The sequence below is a fragment of the Seriola aureovittata genome, chromosome 12, assembly GCF_021018895.1.
Source record: "Seriola aureovittata isolate HTS-2021-v1 ecotype China chromosome 12, ASM2101889v1, whole genome shotgun sequence".
NCBI classification, from domain to species: Eukaryota; Metazoa; Chordata; class Actinopteri; order Carangiformes; family Carangidae; genus Seriola; species Seriola aureovittata.
In genome coordinates, this window is record NC_079375.1 from 9230670 (window position 1) to 9246762 (window position 16093).

The 16093-nt window shown below is 41.0% G+C and overlaps 3 protein-coding genes across 3 annotated transcripts; 2 read left to right on the top strand and 1 right to left on the bottom strand.

Moving 5' to 3' along the window:
* Positions 1–267: 267 nt before the first annotated feature.
* Positions 268–4789, bottom strand: LOC130179189 (serine/threonine-protein kinase NIM1-like). Its single transcript, XM_056392002.1, has 4 exons — positions 4362–4789; positions 3957–4232; positions 2473–2741; positions 268–2217 (listed from the first exon to the last, which is right to left on the bottom strand). Exons 1-4 carry the CDS (start codon positions 4429–4431, stop codon positions 1465–1467), a joined length of 1368 nt encoding a protein of 455 aa, XP_056247977.1. The 5' UTR covers positions 4432–4789; the 3' UTR covers positions 268–1464.
* Positions 4790–7896: 3107 nt separating this feature from the next.
* Positions 7897–12202, top strand: pnhd (pinhead). Its single transcript, XM_056392077.1, has 6 exons — positions 7897–8297; positions 8510–8649; positions 8974–9250; positions 10126–10307; positions 11215–11273; positions 11878–12202. The coding sequence occupies exons 1-6, from the start codon at positions 8180–8182 to the stop codon at positions 12026–12028; spliced, it is 927 nt and encodes a 308-aa protein (XP_056248052.1). The 5' UTR covers positions 7897–8179; the 3' UTR covers positions 12029–12202.
* A 1393-nt stretch (positions 12203–13595) lies between these two features.
* admp (anti-dorsalizing morphogenic protein) lies at positions 13596–16047 on the top strand. The gene is made up of 5 exons (XM_056392155.1): positions 13596–14215; positions 14319–14455; positions 14572–14694; positions 14810–14999; positions 15392–16047. The coding sequence occupies exons 1-5, from the start codon at positions 13915–13917 to the stop codon at positions 15814–15816; spliced, it is 1176 nt and encodes a 391-aa protein (XP_056248130.1). The 5' UTR covers positions 13596–13914; the 3' UTR covers positions 15817–16047.
* Positions 16048–16093: the final 46 nt, after the last annotated feature.

A 16093-nucleotide genomic window follows, 5' to 3' on the forward strand; every position in this document is an offset into this window, starting at 1 on the left:
TAGATGCACCACCTTCAGAATTTGGTTGCAGCTTGAGAAGGATTTTGGTGATGAGGCTTTGTTTCTTCTTGTGTATATATCAACCATTCCTGACAGATGTGCTGTACTCTTTGCCTCTGCATGCTGAGACAGAGAGACATGGCTGGTTGGCATCATGAGCAGAATTTTTTCTTTCATCCAGGGGGAAAACCATGAAAGGAAAGTATGAGACTGGAAAATAATATGAGTAAAAAAAAAAATCACCTACTCTGAAACAAATTGGATTTTTGAACACGAACAAATCAGATACAGAGAAAATTAGATTATAAAATGTTACAGGAGGTGTTAAAAACAGAAATATAAGCAATAAAGCACAGACTTGTTTCTTATTGTTGTATTTCTGTCACCTTCATAATGTAAAAAAAACTTTTTTTTCCCTCCTCAAATTCATGTCAGCAGAAATGTGTGTGGAAGTTTGGCGCCAAAGATAATTATAGTGGAATTATAAATCATGACTCCAATCACAGTCAGAAAGGAGAAAAAGATGAAAGCCGTCATAAAACATTGCACACCACAAAGCACAGAAATGACATTATATTTATTGCCATATTTTATACTCTACCTAATACTCAAACTGTCATAACAGCTACTTTCTGTCACAATGAGCAGTGAACTGCATTTGCAGGATCATGAATAATTGTTTGCCTTGCTCTATAGTATTCTTACTGTAGTGAGCAGTTGTTCAATAGTCCATTCTTTATCATGTGAACGTGTTGCAAGCTAATATTAATAATCACATACATAAATACGTCTGAAAATGTACCGTCACATGTAAACATTTAATGACACACATTAGTAGAAAAGTCCACAGTAGAAGGTCAGTAAAAAAAATCTGGGACAGAATTATACCAACAATATTAACTACTGTAAACAGGTTAGACACAAAAATGAAAATTAAATGGAATTGATTTTATAAAAACATGATAGCTAGCACAAAAATAAATTACATCTTGCCATGCTAATTTATTATTATTATTATTATTATTATTTATAATACACTATATAGGGATGGATAACCAAAAAATCAAACGTGTTGAAAAAGACAGAACCCTAGGCTATTTATAAGCCTGTTTACATTTTCCTTTTTCACATTTCACTCATTTAAAAAAAACAAAAAACATGGTGCTTTATGAGAAATGAACCTCAGGGTCATTCTCAGCCCCAGTGAAATTTCCTTCATGCTCAGTTGGTTTAAATACAACACACACTTTGAAAACGTTTGATGTTATCTTGGTGCACACACGACTGACAAGTATGAGCACTGACTTTGCCACTGGTCTACACCTGCGGTTACAATGACTTTCAATAGCATGAGAGCATCTGTTCACAGCCCGATTCAAATCTAAAACCATGTTCTACCCTTTTAGATTTACTAAAAATTAAAAGAAAACTACTGATGTTGAACTATTCTTTGAAGAAACCAAACTACATGACGATACAGACAACAGAGTGACGCTTATTCAGCTGTCCGTCTGAGCCCCCTGTCCATCTGAGTCTATTCTGGGACTCTTTGGTGCATAACTGGTTGTAGCCCACAGCTTCCACAGATCTCCTCTTCTGGATGCGATGTAGCAAAATCCGGTATGTCCCGGTAACGGGGCTTCTTAAGTCTAGGCTGTTGAGGAGATGGACCCTGGTGATGCCGAGATCCTCCAGAGCAGTTTTGACATTTAGTTCATCTGAGCTGAGGTTGTAGTTGGTCTCAACCAGATGGGAGGGTGTAGGGCTGTAAGAGGGGTAGGCCTGGGGATACTCAATGCCTCTCATCCACTTGCTGGACATGATCTGTGCTGTCGTGAGGCGATCAACAGGCACAGACCTCAAGAGGCCCTTAATGATCTCCTGGCATGATTGGGGTACAAAGGAGGGAATGGTATAAGAGCCCTGCAGGATACAACGTCTGAGCCTTCCTGTGTTAGTAGCTTTGAATGGCATGGTGGCAGTCACCATGAAGTAAAGCAAGATACCCAGCGCCCAAATATCTGCATAGTGACCAATGTAACCTTTCTCTTTGAACAGCTCAGGGGCAGCGTAAGGTGGAGAGCCGCAGAATGTGTGAAGGACATCGCTGGGGCAGCAGAATGTGCTAAAACCAAAGTCGCCCACTTTAATACAGTAAGTGCTGGTGTAGAAAACATTCTCTGCCTTCAGGTCCCTGTGGACAATATTGTTATCATGCTGGAAAAAAAGAGAAAACAGATGCATGTTTGAGATTGTTATACTGACATTCATGAAAAAGTTGACCGGCTCATTTAAGCTCATTGACCTTAAATACAAAGTCACATAACAAGCTTTATTTTAAAGTGTTATCATTACCTGGACTCTATTCAACAACTCTAACATATAGAATATAATCCATTAAAGTGATATCAAATTATATTCTATCCTTCCAAAAGCATCTTATTGTAAAATTGGTCTCTGCTGTTGACTTACCATATGTTTGACTGCAGACAGGATCTGAGAGAACACAAGCTTGCCCTCCAGGTCTGACAGGCGCCCCCTGGTGCTGATACGGGAGAACAGCTCTCCCCCGCTGGCGTACTCCATAACCAGATAGAGACGCTTGAACGTCTCCACCACCTCATACAGCCGGACTATGTTGGGGTGAGCCATCTTTTCCATGCAAGAGATTTCAGAGGCAAAAAGCCTGTGCGAGTGCTTGTCTAGACGCACTTTATCCAGGATCTTTACTGCCACTCTCTCTATCAGATGAAGACATGGGCAAAGTCAGTGAGGCAACAAGGAATTAACACTTTTTTTTTTACACTGTCATTCCTTAGAGCGTGAATGATCTCTTTTCCTTCTATTATTATATTATGATCACACTTTGGCCCTCTCACAAATGTATGCTTATCAGTTATACAAGCTGTGAACTGTGAAGGTTGAAGACTAACAGTGTGGATTAGTGGGTGGCTGCTTGATGAGATTATCTGTTGTCTTCTGACACATGGAATGGCCCAGACTGGACTTGCAGTGCTGAGATGAGCTGACCCCAGTGTCTTCTGAGTCTGGGTGTCAGCACATTCATTATAAATTGAGGATAAGGCAGGTGAGATTATATATTTTCTTTCTGGTAAAAAAAATCCCTTGAAAAGCCAACAATAAACTAGCAAACGTTGTTTGTAGCTATTCCTCTGTGCCACTGAGCTCCAAACACCATTACAATGACATAACTGAGCTGCACTGTTGCACTGGAAGACAATGTTCCTTTATTATCATGAATATGGGGACTGTAGTTTATTTTGAGTCAATCCCACATACACAGTCCTGCTGCCAGAAATACTCACCAGAGCATCATATTAGCAGCTAAATAATTCCCTAACAAAAGCACAATGTATTCCTGTTTGTATAACGTTTGCTAAAGACTACAATGCCCAGTTTTAGGAAGCTATTTTGCCTTTCTTTCAAATGAAAGTATATATTCCTGACCTATTTTTAAAGATATACCGTATACCCTCATTTGAGAAAAAAATGGGCTTGGGTCTGAGAGCTAGTATTGAGAGATGTTCTGATGCATCACGAGTTTCTGTCTTTTTTAGGACTTTCTTAACAATAATAAAAATATAGAATATTGCTAACCTTATCCTTTAATCTTAAGAAGTAACTGCTCCTAGGGTGGGAGACAATAGTGGAGCTCCAAACTGAAACCTAAAAGTTATATTCAGTATATCAGCGGTTAATATTTGACAGGAAAACTAATATGACCCAGTATTTGCAATCATACGATAAATGTTTTCCAGGAAATGATACGACGAGGTGCAACCTTTCCTGACCAACTTATCATTACTTTATTGCATCACATTTATTGCAATAACTCTGTCCTAATGACTATAATGTTTATGCAGCCACGTGTCCTATCTAAACACTGAGGCTGTGAAAACATTGTGTGTAAAAAGACAAAGCATTCAGTATCTCACCTTTGGTCAGGTCATGTATGCCCAGTCTAACCTGGGAGAAGTTGCCGGAGCCGATTTCCCCTCTCAGCTCGTAAAGCCCCACCCGTCGTCCAAAAATCAGATCATTCATCACTCTCTCTGAATGGGTCTGATCATGGAGGGCCTTCCCTAACGCCGTGCGCTGCATCGACTCCTGCTCCTCCGTCATGTTCTCCTTTGTCTCCTGCTTTCTCCCCAACTTTGGGGACATCAGGTTGATGTTCTCCTCCTGACATGAAGCTGTCTTCATGTGGCCCCCTGAGATGGAGAAAGTAGTCAAGTTGGTGTCATACTTTGAGATGCAACATCAATGGTTTCCATTATATTGGGTCTAATTAAAGTGCACCCAAATCATAAATGTAAATATATAGGTGAGTCTGTACTTACATGCTTTGCCTCTTATGTTCTTTTTACTCCTCTCTGTGTTGATGGCATTATTCCTGTTGTTCAAATACATGATTCCTACCCCAGGCACTGGAGGGTACGCTGCTTTCCTTGGTAATCAAAGTTATTGAAGATTTTAGAAAACAAGAAGTTGGTAAATTACCAAGAAAATAAAATTCCACAAACCAAAAACTGAAGAAAAAACAATATAAGATGCATGATTTGAATTCAAAACCATTTGCATGCATCAGGAAAAACGCTCTAAGATGATGTTGCTTGTCCAGATACAGTTACAGTACCACTGCTCTTTCTCACCAGCTCTCCCCCTGTGCTCCAGTATTGTCTTGATGTATACTCCAGAACTATCACCCTGTAATCCTGGAGTGTTGGACTCCACCCACGCAGACAGACAACAGACAGGCTTTGCAGAGGCCTCGTTAACCCCTAGACATAAATATGCAGACTGATACAGGTGCATGAACAGGACATTGATGGGATTACCTTTATAATGTTCTGCATATGACCATCATCATTGTTTGGGGTCAATGCACTGAGGAAAGTTTATGTTGCATGGGGTTTCCTGCAAAACCTTTAATGAAGACAAACTTTGGTTACATTTTTACATTATTATTTAATTCATTATTCTACTTCATCAGAAGTAGTGCGTTGATGAAGGCAACATTGACAACAAATAGCAAATTCAAATTCTTGTAATTTTCCACCAAATCAGAACAAAACAAAATGCTATTTTACCCTCATAACTTCAACCGCAATCTAAAAGAATTGAACACAGGGAGTTTGTGATGTGGTCTTGTAACTGGGCTCCACAGAAACAGTGACCCAGACTCTGACCATGACACCAGACAGAGGCCAGGCCAGACATGTTACCCATCGCTCCTGTTAACCTCTGCTACCCAGACTGGACAAACGGATTGTCTAGCGCACGTGCATAAGCTGCATATTCATGTTGCGAATGACTCATTTTAATCCAATCACCGCCTCGTGATTATGTCAGCACATGCAGTGTTGAATTACATTCCTCTAATGAGGAAAGGCTTACTGTAGAGGGAAGAGTGGCTGCACTCAGACAGGTGTGTTTCATAATTGTACAGGACAAAAAAAAATTAATAGCAATATTAGAGGACAGTCACTGCGTCACAGAAAATCACAGTGCAGTTCATTATCTGTGCTTTTGCTAAGGAGGACTAATGGATGAAAAGAGATTCAAAGTGCATGTGAAAGGCACAGGTAAAACACACCAGGCATATATTCTAATTCCTGCATTTTCAAGCAAAATCATTTAATGGACAGTACGTGAAACAAATTTCAGAGAGAAATTCATAAATGGAGGTTTTATATCTACATAAAAATCAATAAACTGAAGCTGATGGATAGATCTAAAATGGCCTCTGAGAAAAATAATTAATTATTAAGTACTTTAAATGTTGCCTTTGTGGATTTTTAAGAAAAAAGTGGGGTAAAAAAAACACAGCATCGTGGAGACTGAAAGTTTATTCTTGAACTTGGAAAAAGCATTTGGCAAAATGTCCCCACATGGTCCATTAGTAGCTGTTCTGGTACTTTGTGTTGTATCACACATGTCTTACCAAAGAGGTTTCAAATTTTCATTTTTACTTAAAGGGCCTGTCCTGAGATTGTTTGTCCAACTGGTGTTTCCAAGCTGAAGGATGAACTATCATTGTCTACATTTAAGGCAGCGTGGACACAGAATCCCTGACGTGCCTAGAGAAGTGGAGATTTAAAGACAAGTCTCTCACAACTGGAAAAACTTTTTCTGCTGAGGAAGATCATGTGACTCAAATGAAAGCTGCAGAACAGCTACTCATGGACTTTGATCAGATTGCTGTAGTGGTTCATATTATATTTCTTTATGCTTTTTTTGTTTGTTTGTTTTGTCAACAACACAGCATTTCATTTCATGTGAGTTCTGAGTTTTATTATCAAACTCACAAAGTTTATTTGGTTGTAAGTCTCAAACTTGATAACCTGTGACCCCTGATGACCTCTTATATAACAGCTGCATGTAGACAGAATGGTAAAGAGTGAGTTTTACTTTTATTATTACTTTCAATATTGATGATTCCTCCTGATCCTTTAAGGCCCTAAACCTAGATTGAAAACCATGTGTGGTCATCTTCATTGAGTCTTTACAGTCTCTCTGCAACATATCGTGCGATCTGCATAATTAAATCAAGTAATTACTACGACTGAATCTGGGTTTTACCAGGATTATGATAGAGTTTCAATAAGATTTGTTGTCGCTTAATGAAAGGAATCAACAATAGAAACTGCTGTTGGCATCACCTTAATCAAGGTGTCTGAGTGCTGACGGCTCTCTGAACGATGATCCGTTGATCCTGGTGAAAATGAGGGGATCACATCAACACTTCAAAGAAGGACTAACACCTTATTAAGAGATGAATGGAAAATCAATAAAACACCAACATTATCAACTTCTTTCCTGTGATTAAAATAAAACATGATATGATACGATAAAGGAACAAAACAGAGAATTTAGGTTGCCCCCTTTCAGATGTATAATTGACAAAACGTTTGGTGTATTCTTGGCCTTTTTGACGGCATACTGTCTTCTTAGGTAAGAGTAGATATCATAAACGTGCATGTCTGGAAACCTGTTTGATAAACAGTATCTTATTCCCGTTCTCAATCTTTCCATTTTCTCTGCAGAGAAAAACAAGCTTGAGATTTGAAGGGCAGTTCTGAGAGGTCTGGCCATTTGGTGTCATGTTGAATAAACACAAAGGTGCTGGAGTTTTCTGAAGGGGAGGCTCAGGCCCCCACGCTGATCCTGTTTATGTGTTTGGGCCAGGTTTTGTTTTAAGTCAGAGGTGCTAAACACCTTCCCCCTGAGATAAAAGATGATTAATGCCTTTGAATGAGCGACGCTTTAATGGCTCGAGGCTACTTAAGCACTTCATTAGAGTGAGCTCAGGCCCGGTCGACACACTCGAGCCACTGGGTCTTCTCGCAGCAGAAACAGAAAAGCTGTAGAGATTTCCTTTGAAGTGGCCCCTGCTTGTAAGAACACCATCCCACAAGGCATTCAGCATGGAAATTTGATTAGCTCTCACTTTTTCTGGCTCCACACCACTCTGAGACCTTGTTTTCGGGCGACATTTGGGGCTGAAGCTTGATCCCATATAAATATCAGAGGCATCACTGAGCAGAGGGGCACTCAACATCTGGCAGCTGCAGGAGCAGATTCGGATTTAAGCCATGGATGTACCCTGGCCATTCCTTCTCCTCCTGTGTGCCCTCCACCTGACCTGTAAGTAATGTTCGCTTTACTCTACTCTGCTACTACTGCTGTGACATTATAAAAGCAGCTATTTACTCGCCAGACTGACACCAGTCCGCTCAGATATACTTGCTAATCCGTTGCTATATTAGTAAACATGAGTAGTAGGACAGGGTGTGATGCTAGAAGATGTGTGCTCACTTGAGTTCCTGCAACAGTAGAGTCAAATCACTTTAACTAAATACTAACGTTTTTTTACTTGCAAATCCAAAATTAACATTTCCAGGTGAATACAGTCATGCATTATAAAAAGATCTTTTAACAAAGTCATTCCTGGAAAGCTATGGTTCTCAACATTCATATTCCATAACTCTCTGGGCTTTAATAATGAACGCTCTTCATCTACAAATGACCTTGAAGAAAACAGATTCCTGCTCAGTTGTCGTCTGTGTTTAACATATTGTAATTTAAATACTGATCTCATGGTTAATGTTTTTGCACTAAACTCTGTAATATAATTCCATGTCTAAGTCATTAATGTATGTTCATGCAATGTTTTCTAGTGACTGGAGTGTCAGGCAAACACACTGATCACAGAAACCTGTTCACCCAGAGAGTGTGCTGCAAGAGACAGAGCCACTTTGTGTACATTGGGCAAGGTAAAGCACTGCACTGCTCCTTTAAGTGAATGTATTGTCCCAACACGTTTGTCTCTGTGTCTTTCATAGAAATCAATAATGTCTTCTCATGTTTCATTGCTGAATTGTTGAGCAGTTTGAGAAAATCTAAACCTAAAGGAGGTGTGTTCAGACTTGTAGGACTTGTTTCCGTTTGAATTCAAATCCATCTTGTCTCCTCATCCTGTCCTCAGACATATCTGGGAGTCCTGTCAGTGTGGATGTGGGAATCTGCAGGTCGCACTGTGGGGCAGCATCCAGGCCATCCCATGAGGCAGGGCAGCAGGAATACTCCAAACACTCCTCAATGCTGGAATTCCTCAGGAGCAAAAAAGTAAGTGAAGTTTCTCAACCTGGCCACAAGGGCGCGCTGTAACTTTGTGATTATCCGTTTAGGTTGATGTCCTGGCATAAAAGAAGTCAGTGTAAAAACATTAAAACAGACTCTTATTTAGCATAAAGTCAGTAGTTTATGTAATTTTGTAAGAAATTTTAAAATATAGCTAATAATAAATATAGTTTTGTCAGATCAATAAATGCTGTTAGGGCATTTTCAAGTTAAATATCTATCAAAAATTAATTACACGTTTTAAACCAAATAATTTAAGCGATCAGAAACACGTTTAGACATGTCTGACTCAAACTCGCCTCTCTGAAGACGAGGGCCCGGGGACCTGCTGCTCCAGAGAGCCCGGACACGCTGAACCAGCTGCCCTCCTGCGGGATGAACCAGGTGTGTGAGCCGACCGGGATGCGAGTGGACCGGGTGCTCCTGCTGCAGGGGCCCCGGGAGGTGGAGGTGATCGAGGAGTGCCACTGCGAGATCAAGCTGACCCAGTGCATCCGCGTCCCCGCACTGAGGACGTATTACTCCGAGACGCCATATGAGACGGTCATCGACGTGGGAGGATGCTCCCGGTCCAAGGGCTCTCCAGGTGTGTGTGTGTGTGTGTGTGTGTGTGTGTTTGTGTGTGTGTGTGTGTGTCTGTGTGTGTGTGTGTGTGTGCGTGATTTACCTGCCTAAAATAACAATAAACAAAACAGGAAGTGGTACTCACTTCAACAAACAGCAGATTATCATTGTAAAATGATTCATTTAGAGAGGCAGTTTACATTATGTTTTCATATAAGACACTTATAAATCATATTTTTTAAATAAATGGGGACAGGCTCTTCTAAACTGCGTTGATAATAACAATGTTGCTACAGTCTCACTATTACCGAATTATGTCAAATGTGACACATTGCAGGAAAAATATTAACTTTTTTTTTTTTGTTTTGGAAAAGAGCAAATTGTATGGACTAACTTGGTTATTTTTCTCTGCATTTACCTAAAAGTTTAGCATTTTATTTTAGTGTGTATCATCAAAACTAGCATGCTGAAAGGGCACAATGTGAATATCTGGAAAAATATTTAAAGTGCATATTTTTGTGGGTTCACTAAAAGATTAAAACAGTGAGCTACTTGAGGTATAGTAATATATACTGCAGGTCATGGTCTTCATCAAGTCATACTGATGAAGTCGAAGCTCTTATGTTTATGTTAAGAGCTTAATCTACAAATATAATTTGTTTGAATGATGAAAAAGATATTTGATGTAAACACACCTTTACAAACAAACACACATAAGTCATACAATTGTCTGGTGTATAGAAAGACCTGCCAATCAATTTAGGAGTAACTGAGGAGCTAATCCTGCGTTTTATATTTTGATGTTGGGACTTTCTGTTTGTTTAGATTTGGATCACCGATTATAATTGAGCCGTTCTTTCTGTCTATATAAATCGAATCTTTTGTAATTATTTGCAGAGGGATTCTCCTGTGTCCCCACTAAGTTTGACTCAGCCTTGGTGGAAACCCCCAACAAAGTGGATCTCATCCAGACCGTAGTGGCCTGTGAGCTGAAGGAAAGCTGCTACAGGGTCCCGTATGTGGAGTACTACTATGAAATAGTCCACCACGCGGATGGAGTCAAAGAAGAGAGGCTCAAAGTGAGTGTAAACTCAGTAAACTAGCACTGAAACACAGACTCTTCCAGCTATGTTCATTTGATTAGCATGGCATACTTAACACCAGACAGTGATTCATTTGTGATGCCACTTTCACACTCTCTTTTGTAATCGAGTTGAGAGGAAACGGGTGCCTGGCTTGGTGCCAGACAGTAATGAAGTATCTTTATTCATCAGACTGTGTGGAAGACAACACTTAATCAGGCACCGGTCAGTGGCTGGCACCGCACATCCTGGTGTGAAGGACTTGAGGATGTGTTGAATACTTATTCATGCACAACCTGCAGCAATACACATGACAGACTGGCGGGTCTTCGAATTCAAATATAAACAGAGTAGGAATTTATGTCACTTCTCTTCCAAGGTGCACTGGAGATGGGAAAATAGGCTGCAGATATCAAAACTCCTCCAACACTCGTAGTATTAAGAACAACTTTATTGTGCAACCAACACATTTCAGCTTGTGAGGGTTCTTATAAAACCCTTTACAAAGAAGGGTTTTATTCTGATCACATTGCATTTAGTGCAAGCTTCATAGTTGTTGCACTACACAATTTAAAGGATTTAAATTTTTAATTTGGAGGAAATTCCTAGATACAGTACATTCTCATTATCACGGAAATAAGTAATTAATTGGTTTTATTTTCATTTTTTAAATAAATGGGCTGATAGACAGAATTTTAAGTTGAATTCCGAGCCCCAGTTTTGGTCATCTGCTGTGTTTCAGCACCAAAGGTGTGAGCAGAGTGCAAACACAAATGGCCCCTGCAGGTGTCGAATCAAAGCAGTTTACATGCTAAACAGCAGCCGGCCCCCGGCTCAACCGGGTCAATATTTGCGACCAGCTGTGAGCTCATTGCCCTCTCTCTGTGTTGCTAATTTTCCACAGGAAATAGATGTGGGCAGATGTTTGGGAGGCTGCACTACAGGAAACCGATGCCTTCTCAGGTAAGTACGAACCACAGCTGCTACACCCACACACACACACCTCCTGGGCCACTCTCATTGCAATTGCCTGTGAGCGCTGACACCCTCTGAACTCAACATGTTGGCCTTTTTAGGTTAATTCCTCTGCCCAATGTCTCCTTTAAACCTTTTGCTTTAATTTGAGATCATAGAAGACTTACAATAAGATAACTGTCAGTTTAGAATAAGTCCACATAGGACTTTGATTTTCTGTCCTGAGGGGGGGAAATGCTGCACAAACAGATACAAAACAGTCTGTCTTCGTGTTTGATTAATGCATTTCTCAGTGGGATTCATGTTATCATTGAAATCTCTTGTGTATTGCACAGTGGTAATACATGTATACCAGCACTGACTGTCAGAATCATGATGCTTGCATACAAAGGTTGCACATGAATCATCCCAGTTGAAACTGACAATAACAATTAACAAAAAAGAGCCCACATACTCGTTGCACAGTAACCATGACACTGACAAAGGCTATAGACAGAAACTGTAATTTAACAATATTTTGGGAGACACACAGCACATATATGGGTTTTTTGACGCACTGAACAAAGTTGCATTTTTTCATTTTCTGCTACAGGAGTCCAACTGATCCTGAAATGTGCCACTTGTGGGCTGAAAGACAGTCCAGTTCCTGCGTTCCTCAAGGCTACGAGAGCCACAGCTTCCTCAACCAGCATGGGCAGTTACGCACCGTCCTCTCCATCACTTCCTGCTTTTGCAAAAACTGAAAACTACTTCCAAGACCTGAAGGGGCTCCCAAATGTTGATCCACAGTGGCCGCAGCCCATTGAACCAAATACTATGTCATTCATTGCAGACTTTTCCACTCTAAAGTATTATTGTATTATATGTAATATATGTAAAAATGATAATTTTGTAAATAAATTTAATACCACATAATATATTATGAATTGTCATTGGAACACTGTGCAACACATTTTATCCAAACTGCAAATGAATGGCTCATGGCTCATGTTGGAAAGGTCTCAGAGGTGGCTCGCATTACCAACAACATAGATGACACTTTACATTTCAGAGCAAATCAAATAGTGTGCCGCCCGCTTTTGATTGTATACATACATGTAATTAGTATAAGTTGGAAAAAAAAAGTATATAAACTTCTTGTTACAGAAGTGCACAAGTGAATTTACATGAGAAACAACAGCAGCTATTGGTAGACCTGAAGGATAGTCTTTTAAACTTTAGACCACAATCCATAAATCAATGAAATTTGAAACTAATTTGAATAATTATCAGGGTCAAACGGCCAGAATTCAACTTTGAAGGGGCACATGAAAGGCCAACCAACTTTTTAAATGTCTCTTTGAAAAAACACACGTGCAAGTAGTTAATTGCTCCTTATTTTGATATGGAAGTGTGAAACAACACTTTTCTGTGACACTTTTCTGTCTCATCTAAATAGAAGAGGTTTTATGGCTTGCTCGTAAAGTGCCATGTAGAAAAAAACTTTGATCTCTTAAATGTTTATTACAGTTGGGGAAAAACGTTTTTTCAGTCTCAATTTGTCTTTTGCTCGTGCGTAATTGTGCGTAAAGATCAAAGGCACCAAATGGCACACTGCCCAGTTTTCTATGTTTCCCTGGAAAGAACCGAGTTGGCTTTGGTAAATAATTTAAAAAATAACCATAATGACAAAGCAACAAACATAAAATTTAGTTTTAATGCTCAAGGATAATATAACTAATTATCTTTTATAGATACAGAATATAATATAGACATTTCTATATCTGAAGTGGTAAAGGGCAAACGCTGAACCCTAATATAGTGCATCTAAATAGCTAGGGAATTAACACTGTAAACTATACTTAGAAAGACTTATGTCTTAGAAAATTGCCTTTTTATGAGGGAACAAGGAGACATCACTGGATAAAGTCACAGAAACTTTTCAAGCACCACGCCAGCTTATGCCATGGAGGGACAGGGTGGGTCCAGTTGGAGTCCTTTTAAAATATAAAGCTGCAAATTTGGTGATTATCCAGCTGTAACTGGATAAGCAGTTATGTAAATCTCAGGACGTGTAGCCTACGACACCAGCCTCTTTGTCGAAATAATTGGTTTCCACCTAAGACACTGTGCCCATTATTCTAAATTAATGGATTCATTTGGGCGCAGTTAACCTCCCATGGTGAGTGCACTTCCTCGGGAGATCAGCTCCAAGCTTATTCTGTTCATATGCTTTGCAGTCTTCCAACTTTATCGTTATAAATCAGAGAAAAATATATGTTCCACAGCAACATATTGTGCTGGTCGATGAGTATCGAGCTGTTTCAAAGGCTGAATGTAGTTTATTTGAGCTTTTATTGCCAGACGTGGAGACAATGGGCTTGAATAAAATCTACAATCGGGTTCACACCTTGTTAACACCGCCATTAGTCCCCCTTTACATTCCCTGATTGGTGATTTACATTTGCGACCAAATAGCATCTTTACTGCTGTTTACCAAGGCTTTGGGGGCACTGAAGAGTGAACGGCGGCTTTTGAAATAAAAAGTGGAGCTTCGGGGATCCTGCAGTCAGTCCAACTCCAAGTTGCCGGCTGGTAGTGTGGTTCCAGGAGGACACCGACGCACCAGGAATATACCCACGCTGCAGAGATGTTGGTGTTCGTGGTCAGCTTCGCCACTTTGGTGTGCACGGTCGCTGCGCGGCCTTCGCTCAACTACCTGGAGAATCAGAATCATTTCGCCGCCGAGAACGAGTCGGAGGAGGTCCGCTCAGAGGCCATCAAGAGACTCCTGGAGGTTTTTGGGATGGAGGACCCCCCTGCAATCCATGGACACAAACAGGCACCGCAGTACATGCTTGATCTGTACAACACGGTTGCTGATGTAGATGGTGTGACCAAGGACCCATACCTTCTGGAGGGGAATACTGTGCGCAGTTTCTTTGACAAATGTAAGATCTGATTTGTGCACGCATGCGTTTGCAGCTGGCTACATGTAGAAGATGAAATATAATAGGAGTGTTTTGGTCTCTAATGATATCATTTTCCTTGCAGTGCGAAGTGAGCAGGTGGAGTTCAGGTTCAATCTGTCCACTGTTGCAAGAACTGAGAAGATCCTAACTGCAGAGCTCCATCTTTTCAAGCTGCGACCTCAGGCAACACTCACATTCAACAGACATCACTTCTGCCAAGTATGTACACCATGTAAAATGATCAAATCTGGTCAGGGAAATGTTAAAGTGAAAGTACAATCTAATGCACCTCTCTCCCTGCGATGTTTCTAATATTGGCTACATGTTTCACTCAGGTCAGTGTTTATCAGCTGCTTGACACCACCAAAACCAACAATACACAGGAGAGGAAGCTGCTGTCTTCTCGACTCATCCCTGTCCACTCTACTGGTTGGGAGGTGTTCACCATCACACAAGCAGTGAGTATCCTCTTCTCATACAGTCCTATGAGTGCGTTGACTGCTTGAAGCAAACACTGAACAGTATGGAGTGAATCCTGCGTTTTAACTGACCAATGTGAACTTCTACCTGAAGGTTCGCTCCTGGATGGTGGATGAAGGCAGCAACCTGGGTCTCCATGTGGTGGTCCGGACTCTGGGAGGAAGCCCGATGGATATGAAACTGATCCGCTTTGCTTCAGGACGCAACCACCACCAGAGCAAGCAGCCCATGTTGGTGCTCTTCACCGACGACGGCCGCCGCTCTACTACCCTGGAGAGCACAGGTGAGACTTGGTTGATCAGGTTATGCCCAGTGTTAGGGAAAATAAACATCTCAGGGATTTTTGTGGTCCTGCCTCTGATAAACAGGGGTGTAGATAAGAACTATGACGCCTAGGGAAAACTCTGCCCCCCCCCCCCCCCCCCTCAAACATTTGCATCAGCTTCTTGTCCTTCGTTAAAAATCGGCCTCTTGTTTTAAGTTTTTTAATTATTCCACCAACCCTCCTTTTCCTATAAAGAGCAACGTGGGAAGAAATAGCACAAAATATCAATGGTGCCTTAAAACGTGAACTCTTCAGTGGACCTGCTATGCCCACTTTATATATTACCACTTCACCTAATGTGCAACAAAATGCAGTGATGTCTAACAAAAATCTCCCCTTTCCACCACCAGACCCAAACGATACCGCAGCCACTTCCAGCCTGCCCCATGCCCCCATGTCTGGCCCACCCTCCCGCAGCGCTCGTTCCCTGGACTACAGCGAGGAGGAAGGCGCGACTATGCCCTGCCAACGCCTGCCTCTCTACGTCGACTTCGAGGAGATCGGCTGGTCAGGCTGGATCGTCTCTCCCAGGGGTTACAACGCTTACCACTGCAAAGGCTCCTGCCCCTTCCCCCTGGGTCAGAACATGAGGCCAACCAACCACGCCACCGTCCAGTCCATCATCAACGCCCTGAAGCTGATCAAAGGCATCGAGACGCCGTGCTGTGTGCCGGACAAGCTCTTCTCCATCAACTTGCTCTACTTTGATGATGATGAGAACGTGGTGCTGAAACAGTATAATGACATGGTGGCTGGAAGCTGTGGCTGCCACTGACATAGAGATATTCATCACAAATACAATGTATATTGGGTTTGGGGACATAGACAGCCAGCGGCCCTCTATAAGTCAATTGCACCTAATGAGTAATGTGCTGAGTCCCACATTGTAATATATGTAAATATCCATAAATTATAATATATGGCAGTGATGGAAGTGACATCCTGTGAAAGGTGTAAATGTGTATATTTTATGTTTTCTGTTGTGAATGAATATGCAGTCAGAATAAATGCCCTAAACAAAAGGTTACATTGTGCATTTATTTGGAAAGCAG

What these genes read in the sequence shown, in the direction of transcription:
- pnhd (XM_056392077.1), top strand. Translation starts at nt 8,180, where the DNA reads ATGTTCATGCAATGTTTTCTAGTGACTGGAGTGTCAGGCAAACACACT. An exon ending in AATTCCTCAGGAGCAAAAAA is followed by an intron (nt 8,650 to 8,973) that starts GTAAGTGAAGTT and finishes GCCTCTCTGAAG; the next exon opens with ACGAGGGCCCGGGGACCTGC. An exon ending in CCGGTCCAAGGGCTCTCCAG is followed by an intron (nt 9,251 to 10,125) that starts GTGTGTGTGTGT and finishes AATTATTTGCAG; the next exon opens with AGGGATTCTCCTGTGTCCCC.
- admp (XM_056392155.1), top strand. Translation starts at nt 13,915, where the DNA reads ATGTTGGTGTTCGTGGTCAGCTTCGCCACTTTGGTGTGCACGGTCGCT. An exon ending in GCGCAGTTTCTTTGACAAAT is followed by an intron (nt 14,216 to 14,318) that starts GTAAGATCTGAT and finishes TTTTCCTTGCAG; the next exon opens with TGCGAAGTGAGCAGGTGGAG. An exon ending in TGTTCACCATCACACAAGCA is followed by an intron (nt 14,695 to 14,809) that starts GTGAGTATCCTC and finishes TTCTACCTGAAG; the next exon opens with GTTCGCTCCTGGATGGTGGA.
- LOC130179189 (XM_056392002.1), bottom strand. Translation starts at nt 4,431, where the DNA reads ATGTATTTGAACAACAGGAATAATGCCATCAACACAGAGAGGAGTAAA. An exon ending in GAACATAAGAGGCAAAGCAT is followed by an intron (nt 4,233 to 4,361) that starts GTAAGTACAGAC and finishes TCTCCATCTCAG; the next exon opens with GGGGCCACATGAAGACAGCT. An exon ending in TGTCTGCAGTCAAACATATG is followed by an intron (nt 2,218 to 2,472) that starts GTAAGTCAACAG and finishes CTTTTTTTCCAG; the next exon opens with CATGATAACAATATTGTCCA.